The sequence below is a fragment of the Homalodisca vitripennis genome, chromosome X, assembly GCF_021130785.1.
Source record: "Homalodisca vitripennis isolate AUS2020 chromosome X, UT_GWSS_2.1, whole genome shotgun sequence".
NCBI classification, from domain to species: Eukaryota; Metazoa; Arthropoda; class Insecta; order Hemiptera; family Cicadellidae; genus Homalodisca; species Homalodisca vitripennis.
The window spans coordinates 84314447-84328560 of NC_060215.1; the positions used below are offsets into that span (position 1 = coordinate 84314447).

At 32.8% G+C, this 14114-nt stretch overlaps 1 protein-coding gene across 2 annotated transcripts in view; it reads right to left on the reverse strand.

Annotated features, from left to right (window-relative positions):
* Positions 1-1990: 1990 nt before the first annotated feature.
* The window catches only part of LOC124369286 (cuticlin-4), a 47297-nt gene continuing 35173 nt past the window's right edge, over positions 1991-14114 (reverse strand). For both annotated transcript variants that reach the window (XM_046827206.1, XM_046827208.1), the window contains exons 4-9: positions 12326-12537; positions 10024-10163; positions 9296-9526; positions 7630-7792; positions 6617-6772; positions 1991-3338 (exon numbers count right to left, since the gene is read on the reverse strand). In XM_046827206.1, coding sequence (XP_046683162.1) covers positions 3132-3338; positions 6617-6772; positions 7630-7792; positions 9296-9526; positions 10024-10163; positions 12326-12537 — 1109 coding nt within the window. In that variant the 3' untranslated portion in view covers positions 1991-3131. The remainder of the gene's footprint in view (positions 3339-6616; positions 6773-7629; positions 7793-9295; positions 9527-10023; positions 10164-12325; positions 12538-14114) is intronic.

Below are 14114 nucleotides of genomic sequence, written 5' to 3' on the forward strand. Positions count from 1 at the left end.
CACTTTTACCTCAACCACTCAACCAGTGAAATCCAAAATCGTCAAAACTTGAATCTGTTCAAAGCTTTTCTTCGGTATTTACCGACCGGAAGTGATTTTTTGTCGATAATTATATAGGTAGTCGAGTACAGTTTTTAATGATAACAAAAAAATCGTCGTCCTAACTCAATCAAAAATACCACGTTTACCTCAATAACTGAAGTCTGAAGTAGTTGAAGTTCTAATCATTAGAGTTTTCAGGTGTATTTTATTTCCGACCGAAATGATTTTTTGGATTTTTTTCCGATAATTATATACTCGTCTACAGTGTAATGATACAAAAAATCGTCATTATAACTCATTCATAAATACCTTAATCAGTGAAATCCAAAGTAGCCGAACTTCTAATCAGTAGAGTTTTTCCGGTGCATTTTCCGACCGTTAGTTTGATCTGCACCCGAGCAACGCTCGAAAATTGCCCTCCTTTTCTAAAGGGTTTCGACCGTCAGTGGCCCAATGTCCCCGAAGGGGTATTTAATTTTTTCCACAGAATATAGTTGTGTCAATTATAAGCTTGAGTGAAGCTCTGTTTTGTTCTTTTTCTTTCTTATCCAGTGAATCCAACATCACTTTGGTGCCTTATACTCGGCCAGAATCGAACTTCGTAAAGTTTCTGTAGCTATACAAGAAAATTTGTGGTACTAGAGTTGCTGTGAGAGTTGAATTTGCCTATTACATCTTTCCACTTTCTATAAGGCATAGTTACTAAAGCTCATATTTTTGGTATTTACCTTTTACCAGTGAACTCATTGGAAAATAACACACAAAACGTCCCCCGGATCTCCCGGTTTCGGACCCCCCCCCCCCGAACGAAATTTCTGGCTACGCTACTGTCAGCAGTGGAATTTAGCTTACTTGGTACAGTCTAGCTTAACACTAATAGACTATACTGAGTGACACCGAACATAGCACTCAGCTTCTGTACACGTAAGGCATCTGCTGCACTCAACATATTAAATGAATCGTGTTCCTACTGCTCAGTTATCTGTTCAAATAGGAATACTATTCCTCAATTACTATCACTCTGCTGCACTCAATATATTAAATGAATCGTGTTCCTACTGCTCAGTTATCTGTTCAAATTGGAATACTATTGCTCAATTACTATCACTCTGCTGCACTCAACATATTAAATGAATCGTGTTCCTACTGCTCAGTTATCTGTTCAAATAGGAATACTATTCCTCAATTACTATCACTCTGCTGCACTCAATATATTAAATGAATCGTGTTCCTACTGCTCAGTTATCTGTTCAAATTGGAATACTATTGCTCAATTACTATCACTCTGCTGCACTCAACATATTGTGAATCGTGTTCCTACTGCTCAGTTATCTGTTCAAATAGGAATACTATTGCTCAATTACTATCACTCTGCTGCACTCAACATATTAAATGAATCGTGTTCCTACTGCTCAGTTATCTGTTCAAATAGGAATACTATTGCTCAATTACTATCACTCTGCTGCACTCAACATATTAAATGAATCGTGTTCCTACTGCTCAGTTATCTGTTCAAATAGGAATACTATTGCTCAATTACTATCACTCTGCTGCACTCAACATATTAAATGAATCGTGTTCCTACTGCTCAGTTATCTGTTCAAATAGGAATACTATTGCTCAATTACTATCACTCTGCTGCACTCAACATATTAAATGAATCGTGTTCCTACTGCTCAGTTATCTGTTCAAATAGGAATACTATTGCTCAATTACTATCACTCTGCTGCACTCAACATATTAAATGAATCGTGTTCCTACTGCTCAGTTATCTGTTCAAATAGGAATACTATTGTTCAATTACTAACACAATGGTGAGTTTTAAATATCTCATAAGATGTAAAACTATTTTTTGTAATGGACTATTTTATGAAAATTTAAAATAGTCCTTTGACAAGTTTAATATATTAGTTTTTAGTATTAAGGAAAATACAATAAAAACTCATCATAAGCGTAAATAGTGATTTAATTCATCTGTATTAAAAAAGAAGAGATTGTAAAGAGAATTAAGGAGTAATGACACTGTTTTTATAGTAGCAAATAATATTAATTATAACATTAATAATAAAACTAGATTACAGTAATGGCTATCTCATAATAAGGCTAATTAATTAATAGTCGTCATATTTACAACATAGTTATGATTGTTTTGGCAAAGGTCCAGACTACCATTAACTAATTTGAGCTATAACTTACCAAGCCATCATTATTTGAAAAATGAACTATTATAAACTCAATGGTATTTTGAACCAATGCCATGTTTTAGATGGCCCCTCTTCATTTCTAAGCATGGAGTTGAATTTAAATCTTTTGTATTTTTTCAAATAAATTACAGTGAAAATTTATATATATATTTAGAATTGAAACTGTAATGACTTCAAGAGTGATTTTGTTTAATTTAATAATGGATAAAACAGAAAAACAAATGATATAGCAATAAGTGCAATAACATAAAGTTGAGCAAAGCCAGATTGAAATAGAAGATGAGCCATCTTATATCAGGTGACTCCCTAAAACCAGACTTCCACACATCTTTAAGATCTGCCAGCACCTATTTGCTAAAATGTTTCACATACATGAAGGTAGCATTTATTTTATGTGAAAGACATTTTTAAAATTTCCTCACGCACATACACTAGCACACAAACTCCATCTTTCATACACTAACCGTATTAAATACAGTAGTCAAAATTTATATACCTAAGACAAAATGGTAAGAACATCAGCTTCATATAAAAAATTGTAAAACATTTAGTCTAAACAAATTCTCGAACAACTCTCATTCTAAGTATTACTTCCACAAAAATATATAAAATAGCATTTTATTTTAATTTTATTTATTTTGCAATAAATTTTAAATTAGAACACTATTAAAAGCTTTAATAACCCCTTAAAAAGGTTGATTTATGTCGATACTTTCAAGAATAATCCTTAATAGAGACATTTTAAGAAAGATGTTGTTTAGAAAATAATCAACTTACTGATAATATTTTTAAAATATATAGGATATAATTTGAAAGTATTCCCTAAGTATAATTTTAATAAAAGTCAGAGTACAGTCACGTGGCAGTGGGAGATTCTTTTCTTATTTAACTACTATGGCTGTAGGCAGTGTTGGTATAAGGTCCACTATAGATTGAGCTGCCTGTTGTGGATATCTCCTTACGAGATCGTCTCCTAGCGAGCAGGATGAGGAATGCCGCCACCACCATCAGCATGAGGATCAACCCTGCCACTGCTATGCCGATAGCAAAATTTCGCTGAGATATACAAATGTTGTTTGGGTCATCTAAAGCCTGCAATCAACGAAGTTCACATGAAACATCAAAACACATTCATTGTCCCATAAAAATAATGAGATTCTCTTGTGTATAGATAATATTACCCCACTATCTATCTACTTATCAGCTACGACAAGAGGGATATGGCATCCGCCAATGAGCTTGTGATGAGTTACTTGCTGTGCAGCACCAGAGGGCACTTCGCATTACAAGTGTGTACCACACAGTGGTCAAACGACCATTTACTTAAACAAAAAAGCTCAAATTCCAAACTCTTCTTCACATATTAGATTAAACTGTTGTTTACATGCTACTTAGAAGATAAAACTAGTATGTAGTTTTCTCTTCGACCGTAGTGTATGAAGGAAATTCACTGATTACAAGCTAATCTTTTTTTTTATTTAAATACAAAGAAAAAGTGCTTACATTGTAAAATGTTGCTATCATTCTAAGCACCCTATCAGTAATAAAAGACACAGTGATTTTGCCAACAGGACAACCATCAAATGATAGTATTACCTGTATAGGCCTTCTAAAATTTCATGTTTTTCTATTAAGGCCATATCAGTCATATATGATTGACAGTAAGGGTTTACACTTTTAATATTTTTTTACCTTGAAAATGAGAACTAGGACTTAATTTAAACACGTTTCACAAGAAAATCATATATTTTACTAAAATAATAATAAGCAACTTATTCTATGCGTTTAAATGGTGAAGACTACAGTTCCTTTATTATTACTATTTAAAATATAGTAATACTTATTGATTGAATCAATGTTGATGTGACTCAAAGTAAGGCACAAGGTAGGTACAGCAGAGCCACCTGAGCATCAAGTATTTTCTTAATAATTTTTCAAGTTGAGAAGCACCTTGTCTCTACAATTTGATATAGCACACGGTACACGGTTTTCTATAGTAATGTTGTTTTTTCATTTCTTCAATAAATGTATTGCAACAGTTCCAGCAAATGACCGTTAGTATCTAATACTTTACAAGCAACAGGAACGCTTGTATAAAAATTGTCAGTGCACATCACTCGACCTTCATTTAACACAGAGCTACATGCCTTTAGAATGATAGTGTGTCCTACAATCAAATTGGAGGTAATATAAATTTTCCCTCAATATATTTGAATGTTGCATGTAGATCCCCATGGGGTCACAAACTTTAAACGTTTTTATTCCAAACTTGTGCCTCTTGGTAGGAATATACTGCCTGAATCTTAACCTATCCCGCCAAGGGACCATACTTAGATCCACAATAATTGTTTTTTCTGCAGTATATAAATTTTGATAATATATAATGTGTAAATTTATAAAAGAGCATAATTTTTTCCAAATAATAATTTTCAATTAGCAACTCACTGACTAAAATTGTAATATTTTATAAGCAGTTAAAACCAATTAAGAGACATAACCTTACTCACTTCATTTTTTAACACTGGGTCATTAGACTAATACTAATTAATAGTGGATTGAGTTTTTCTTTAAGACCCATCAAATTAAATGACCTAAGCATAATCTAATTTAATACAATATATATATTATAAGACATAAATAGGGAATTGCCTCTGCTCAGATTCCTGTGGTGGCTCAAACATCTTCCCTTCTAATTTTAAATAAATAAACAAATTCCAAAAAATTTTTAATTTGTTTTAATAGATTAATATAATCATGTATTCTACTGTAATAAATACAAATAACTTATAAACATCCAATACATCAAAGTCGATCTGTAGGTTTCTAAACTAGTTTTAACAATAATATAAAAGATGAGTCCTTTTTACTTTATTGTTTATGTAACCAAATATAAGAGTATCAGTAACCAGTCTTTATATATATATATATATATATATATATATATATCAAAAGCAAACTTGGAATTGAGATAAGTGCTAGATATTTTTTCAGGTAGATATACGGTCTGGCAAGTGTGAGCCGTGTTGGTTTAGGCGAGACATCCCACTGACTTGGCACAGGAGGGCAACCGCATATTCATCCTTCAGGTGGAGATAGCCAAGGTAAAAGGCACTAAATTGTCTCATACAGTTTGAATGTTTAATCGAATTTTACACCCCTAACCTTCTAAACCTGGAGTGCTAGGAGGAGGTGGGGTCTGGAAAAGCCCAGAAACTATGTCCTGGGAACTGAATTTAGGGAAAAACAGAACATTTTTAAAGCGATGTGGAAAATGTGGAGTTTCTTGTTGCAAATTCATGACTTTATATTGCAGCACTAAGGCCATTATATACCATTTGTCTGTTTGATTAGTATAGTGATGTATGTTATATTGAGGAGAGAGAGCCCAGAGTCAACTGACAGAGTGTCTGGGGCACTTTAGTGTAAGAAGGCTTGGTTCCTCCTTTCAAGCACTAGTACGTAAATATGACTCCAGTTGTTTCCTCCTTATGTAAATAAATCAATTTAAAAATTAAAAATCGTGACAAAAGAGTTTAAGAAGTCAAATTTAAGTACATCTCCAAATGGTTCTTGTGTGACAGTCTGATAAAAAAAAAAAGCATAAAATGGGTACCTAATCAGTCAGCCACCTGTAGGCGAAAGGAAAAGTTATGTTACCATGGAATACATTTAATGTCATTTTAACAGTATAACAATTCAAGTGATGATGGATTGAAATGAGGCCATAATACATACATGTTATGTTCTCATATTATTACAATACGTTACAAGGATGAACACAAGGTGATGGATGGCTAAATTCCTGACCAATTTAGTGTACAGGACCAATACCAATCCCATGAAAAGATTAACTAATTCTGTTGTATTCATTCCTCATAGAACATGGATATGTTAGTGCATACATTCGTGAATGGTTACATACAAAATATTATGGACTGTGTGAACTACACTTACTGTATGTTTGTAATAAAAGAAATATAAATAACAATAAATTCACACAATGAAAATTTTCATATGTACTTGAAAAGTGTTAAAGAGTAATTTAGATGAAGTGTGTATGTTTGCTTGCTCGATTTTGCATCAGGTGTTATTAGGGCCATAATAACAAAAGACGTTATTCAGATTCTTTATTGTAGTGAATCAGATTAACCACAAGCCAACTCTCTGGAGATAAAGAAATGATCATGCCCTTGAATCCCAGCCTAGGAGAAAATATAGGAACTGTGAAGTTGTTTTGCTTGATTGGCCCTTTTTCAATTTATATGGCCAACGTGACATATTTGTGAGGACAGATCCTCCAAGAAACTGACAACTGATACTTTTATCACAAATAATTAAAAGCAAAACAATTTTAATATGTGTATACACACCTTTTCTCGAGCAACAAGGTCCAATTGATCTGCCTGGCCAAGCTCAGTGGCTTCGTTTACATAGAGGCCACTGTATACTTCTATAGTGGCTTGGCTACCTTCTCCGTCATCATCCTCTCTCTTCCGTCGTCTCCTCTCTTCGCTGCATGCTGGTGGCTGTGATCAAACATTTATAAGTTTTATTAATTTAAAAAATAAGTATCATACGATTTATAAATAATCGTAAAAGTTTCACATGCCATTTTCATAATATTGCATTCAAATTATTCTTCTATTTATTTGTTCATAACTATCCAAGCTTACTGTTTTAGCTAGGGTTGGAAAATATTTATTTGCTTAACTACAGTAATTAATCTGAATAAAATGTAAAAAAAAAACTCAGAGTAATATCACATAGATAAGTAGGGTAATTAGTGTATATTATTAGGTATTATCATGGCGGACATATTAGATTTGTTTAAACAATCCTAAATGACAAGAGAATTTTGAAACCAAAGCAAGTTTTTATGGTATTGATACTGTTTTTAACATTATGTGATTGAGAATATGACAACAATTCCCAAATATCAAGAAACTGCTATTTTGGTTCACTAGATGGATCATTTCTTAGTGGTAGGTATGGTTATGGTGTTGTAAGATAACTTCAAAGTAATTATTTCACTAGCTTTCAGGTTTGTGCTTCTGTTTATGTAAGGAAATTAAATTAATTTTAATTTCTCCATATCCCTCTCCAAGTCTTGTCGCTGGTTTTTATTGCCATCAACCTTTATGACTCCTTCTTTCCACGATCACCAGTTGTGCTAGATTGCTGTAGAATAAGAGGTAACAAAACCAGTCTCTTAATCAAGTTAGTTGCAATAGGGCCTTATCCTCAGGTACTTTTTGAGAGATTTTTTGGGGTTCAAGTACCAAACACATTTGTTTAAAGGATGTTTACCGGGAGCTTTTGTAAAAGCATTTAAACAAAATAAGAAATACAGTTAATAAAAAAAAAAACTTCTAAAAACATATACCACATCACTGCAGCCATTGTCCGCTTTGAGGCATAAGCGCACGTTGCATTGGTAGTAGACGGACGCAGTGTACGGGAACTTATGGGCTTGGAAGTAGACAAAGGCTGTGGTCATGTTGGAGCTGTAGTGGAACATGCCCATGATTTCCTGATCCACAGGACATCTGCAACGTCATGTAAAATTACAATAATTACAAAATTGGTGGAGCAATAAAAATAGTAAAAATATTGGAGCAAAATACTCTTAAACACTTCTGGGCCCAATGAGAAAAAAGAGAGATAGCTGAGCAACCTGGAGCCCTTCATGTTTTAAGAGAGCATAAAGGTGCACTTTCTGTCCCTCATCTGAGCCCATAGGGCTAAAAATTGAAACTGTGTTATAAGTAGGAACTAGACTCAAATCCAAAAATGTTTAACTAAAGAAACTTAGATTTTAATGACTCAATGTTAATGAACTATTAAATATACGATTATCTATTAATCCACTGTGGGCAAAAGGTACATAAGGTCCTATCGCTCAGCAGACTGGAGGCTGAAAGGGACATATGCTGTGTCCTCTGTTCTGTGTTTAGCAATAACCATTGTATTTCTTAACATTTCTCCTAGAATGCGTATAGCTAAGTTTGTGTTTTATTGTTTTTATAGTAATATAATAAACATCTAGTTAAATGAGCTCAGATTTTTCTTACATTACTTTTGTTTGTAAATGGTGTTGGTGTATGTTTGGTTTAATTCAGAGCTTCAAACATATAGGAGTAAAATATTTTGCTTTCCTATTTATTAGTTCAGTTTTGATTTATTTATTCAATAAATGTATAAACAATTATAAAAATATGTTTTAGAATAGCATTTACTATAATGAAGAACTGCCATAAGTAAACAGTGCTCTGCTGGTGCTGCACCATCTCCCAATGCATATAACTTTGGCTACGGGTGTCAAGCGTTGAAGTGTTTCTCTGTCCGCAATGTATTAATATTAATGGTTTATAATTTGTATTTCATATAGAATCCTTTATGGAAAAATCTGGTCACCACAAATTAATGTCATTAATAAATAGAAGATATGGAACTAAAAATATACTAAGTCAAAAGTGGTATTTCTTAAAAAGATTGATGTTTCTCATTTTTTAACTCTTAGAACCGAACTGCAATTTAGTGCAGTTGACAGAACTACCTAAAAGACTACCACTGCAATTTTTAATTCTTTACAATCAACCAAATATTAAAATATATCTCTTTGCATATATTTCTTACAGTAAACAATCTAGTTTGTAGATATAATCATTGACTATAAATAATACTTATAATGCCTTGACTTCTGAAATGTTTTGGAAGTGTTGATTTCAATGTCTATTGTATTACTGAAAATAACTGACAGTGAAGTTTTACTGGTTCGTCCTGTATTTAAAATAAAACTTGGTAGTTTTCCAGCTAACACAATGTTATTCAATGTCATGATATATTGCCTCCATTAGTACAAATCTTTTCATGCTTTTATTAGTCATTCTGACTGGTAGATATGATAAATGAGACTAACACAATTTAATGCAATGGCATATTAAACTTAAATTTATGTATACATATAATATCATTCTAAAGCTATTCGTCTGTAATGTTGGCGTATACATTTCACAGTATGACACTGTAAAATGATTTATTTGCCTTACCCCTCTGAGTCGATGAGGCGTTGTTCTCCCCAACCGAGCCCATCACGCACCAGACAGTCTGACACTTTGAGCCCGTAGATGGCTTGGCTGTCAATAGAGATAACAAGAGTCAGTGGATCTCCAATCTTGACATTCTCTGCAACCTCTCGCTGGGACGGGTCACCTGAGAAGATCTTCATTGTACAGCCAGGCATTGGCACTGTTGCATACAGAGTTGTTGGTTCCATCGTACTGAAATGAAATCAGATGGTTAAAGATTTCTTAATGATTACTCAAATATAGTACTAATGTTAATTACTAAAGGATTTTCACATGGTCAATAATTTATCATTATTATTAATAAATATATTTCACCTCATTTGCACACAATAGTGAACAAAATTGTAATTTAACATATTAAGATTGAACGAAAAATCATGGGAGGGGCAGATAATACAGAGGTTCCAATATTTTGGCAAAGTAATCCATACTTAAATAGATTTTAACTTAAAATTTATAGAAGGGCTTATTTATTTTTATAGGTTTATAGCTTACATAGGTTACATTAAACATTCATCCTAAAGATGTTGTAGTCCTTAAACAAATTCTGATAAAAAATGTGCTAAGAAAATAAACAGTAATTAAGATGTTTATTACTAGTAATTACTTAAAAAGAATAAAATAAAATTGGCGATGAGGTAATTCTATCAGATAGTCAAGGGTAGATAATTTTATTACTCGATATTTACCTAACGTCAACATCGTTTGAGATGGTTTTGTCGCGAGTCTGATATCGACAACTGATGTGAAACCCTCTGCCCTGATTTGTCACCAGCTTCCTGTGGGGCTGCACTACAATTGTATTGAAGTACTCAATGCCTCCTTCAAACTGAAAGTACATTACAAATTAAACAAAAAAAGTAATAATGACTCTAAATCATAAATTAGTGTTGTAGATGATTTATTAACTTAAATTGCACTATTTTCTTCAACTATTACACTGTGCCTTGAATGAAATATACATTTATGAAATATGATTAACTTATATTTTTGTGAGTCCCATTATTTTAAATCTTATTTCTATAATTAAATAATTATATTTTTCCACTATAGCAAACGAGATTAAATATAAATTTATTGCTACACTCACTTAACAAGGATGACCAATCACACTAAGCCAACAATGAGAAAAGAGATTCAAAATTCTTTTCAGGCAATATCAGTTTGCTTTGATTATTACACCTAGATACATTTCTTGAATCAACACAGGTACTTCTTAAGACTCTTAACCAATAGGACTCTCTCCCATCATGATCTTAGTAGGGGAATGAGAAAGTTGTTACCAAAGAAACATTCAAACAATAATTGAAAAATATACATATTATCCACATAATTTTTTCCACTAGTTGCGGTTTTTTTTCAGGGGGAAAAAGTTAAACTCTTAAAATATTAAGAAAATCTTTTACTTTTTTTTTTGTAATATCAAATTTACTATTAAAATCCCCTCTATGATAATATTGTAGAATTTACAATTCATAATAAATGCCAAAAAGTTTTCTAGCAGACGTAAAGATTGTTATGGATTACCACCATTAGGGGTGTGATAAACTGAAACCACAACAGTTCTACATTCGTCCAAAATTATAGCTGCTGCTTCAAAGTTCATTTCTTCTCAAAGTTTTGATGTATCGCAATCTCTAGATTTGTATTTATTTTTACGAATATACAGGTTCCACCTCTTATTTGGTTCACTCTAGAAAAATCAGCAACACAGTAAACCCCATTGGGATATGAACAACTGATCTCATCCCCCAACAACCAATGTTCAGTTAGGCAGACCACTGACAGATTTAAATTTGCCAGGAAACTTTCCAAAATAGAAGCCTTATTTCTTAGCCCCTGAACATTCAAACCATCACATGAAAACTATTGGACTATTGGTTTACAGAGTCTGACATATCTGTATATTGAGACGATTCACTAAATACATTGCTCTACAGTGGCAAGTACGGGTCATTAACTCCTATAGTACTTTACATTCATATGCCATTTCATAAGATAAAACACTTAAAGATTCCATTCAGGATATTTGATGATAGTATGAATATAGACATACAATTGTAACTCTATAAATAGACTAATAAAATTGCTCATATGGACAGGTACACAAATGTCACATTTTATTCAGTTAGTTTGTAACAAAACCACAGTCCCCTTCATGACTAAACGTGCTTACTTTATCAGATTGGTTTATTCATAATAACAAATCACCTCCATCAAAAGTTAAAATATTACACTCAATAATAACAGGTTAATTCTTATTAGTGTAAGTCACTACTAAAGTACATAATTTACATACATAGTAATACCACGTAACATAGAATCATGTACTGTTACTTAAAATAAAATAAATGTACTGTTACTTAAAATAAATAAATTCTTTACAAGAGAAGATAACTTATTTTGAATTTAAAATCCATTAATATTTTAAGAAATGCATTAAATTCTACATTTTTTATGTCTGATAATACTGTACCTATATTAAAACTATTGTAACATTCCCCCAAAAGAAAGGTTCGCTTCTGGCTGGTTTATACCTTCCAATTGAACCTACACTGGCTACAGTAAAAACCTATCTGATACTATCTGGGCAACCTATATCGAGATATTGGGGTAAAATGGTTGATCGATAGGTTAAGTCTACTGCGGAGGATGACTGTTGGAGCGAGTGAAGCTCCCTTAGTGTTTAAGGCTGTTTTTAACCTAGATATGAGGGAATCTCCTGCCTACCTTGATTGGAGAATACAGTTCCATGTTTTAGTTTGTTTTTTCAACAAACAAAACACACACACCAAATAAGTAAGTTTGTTTATGTTCCTGTTATATACATATTTAACAGTAAAAAAAGACTGTGTTGGTATTAAGTGAAAAGTAACTATATCCTTTGTGCTGGAACTTCATAAAATCTGTTCTGTTTGCACAACTCTGTCCTCATTTTTTGCTAAATAACCAGCAAAGGCTTGTAATGGTAATAGTTGAAGATGAAAGTACCAATTCAGTGCTCATAGTGTTGCAGGAGCGAAGGGGCAGTTTGTAGTAGACAGGGCTACGCTGGTGGAAGAACTCAGTCATGCAGCTGGAGTTCTTGGACAGTCCCTTGGGATAAATCATACCGTTGAAGACACCAGACTTTGTGGTAATGGCCACTCCAATATCGTTGCTGTTACATTCTATTCTCACATCTTGGCCCACTTCTAGTGTGGCTAAAAGAGAAAACATTAATTAATACAAGATATTTCATCCAATTAAGCATAAGAGTTTAAAATACATTATTTTATAATCAGTGGTGGCTGGAAAGCGTAAACATAGGAGGGGCTCCTCACCTGTAGATTACAACTGTTATGGTCTAACATACAGTGGGGAAGTTTTTTAATTAGTGATTAGAAGTGATATAAAAACATTTAGGCATACATCAACTGGCATTAAATTTGAAGTTATTTCATTAAATAACTCCTTTGTGAGAACATTATTATATTTTGGCTTGTGGATGGTTTCATTATGATAACAAAATTTAAGTTTGTCACTTTTAAACAAACCACATTTGTTAAATATACTTACTCTAGTACAAAACTGTTATTTACAATTTAATTTGAAAAATATTTATTTAATTCAAATAATTTTTTTGCATTGTACTAAGTTAAAAATATTGTATGACACAATAAGTTCTTTTGTAAAAAATCTGAAAAATTAGCAATACATGGAGTTTTCACAATACATTATTATGTGAGTAAATAAATAAATAGTAGAACTTGCATACAATGGAATTCTTTGCAATGGAATAGAACCTTCATCTAGAGACGTCCACCTGATTTTTGAGAATTTATACAGAAATGTTTGGTACTCAATATGATGTTCTCCATTAGTTCGCTTGCATCATGTCAACCATTTCACCTAGCCCAGGACTTGTGACCATGGTTCCCACCCCACCCCTCCCCCACACCAGGTGACCCACTCAGCCTCAGCCTAAAAGAACTCTCCAATGTAACTTAGGAGACACTTCAAATAAACAATTATAGGATTTCTTCCCAGACCAAGATTCTCCAAGAATTGGAAATATTCACACTAAAAAACCTGGCATAGCTAAATGGCCCTACTTTTAATTAATTATACTAGCTGTAGCTAAATTAAAGACATACCATGCCATTCTGTGCTTGTCAACTGTGCGTGCAGCAAATACCTAACTGCTACTCACACATTTCCAATCACAGGCCATACATAATGATACTGCTGTGAGGGCTCTGCCCTGAATTAATAGTTACTAGGGATTTAGCTACCTCACCCTCATTGATCACCTTTTGCCATTTGATTTACCTTGAAGCTCTGAGATGACTCTGCTAGCATCGTAGATGTGAAGAAAGCAATGAAATCGCTCACTTCTTATGTTTTCCAGTTTACATTTATTTCAATTGATTCTTATAGGCACTTTTTTCATTTGTGTAAGAGTCGCCAACTCTACTCAAACTTTACTTTAGTGTGTTATAGTATTGGCAAGAAGTAAATAAATATTGCTTTTATAACTAATTTGGCCAGAAAAGCCCAGAAACAATTTTCTCTTTTGAGACCAAGTAAAGTATCAAGAGGAAATATAATTCTTCTTTATCTGAAGCATTTTTACTATGTTTTTCTAATATACTCAAATACTTCAATTCATGCTGAAAAAAACATATATAACAACTGTATTTTTTGTAAAACCATGCCTCTAAGCAGTTTATAAAATTTGGGTAAATCAGCCAAAATATGTCTGCCTACACAGAAATATAGATGCCAGTCCTAGAATCAA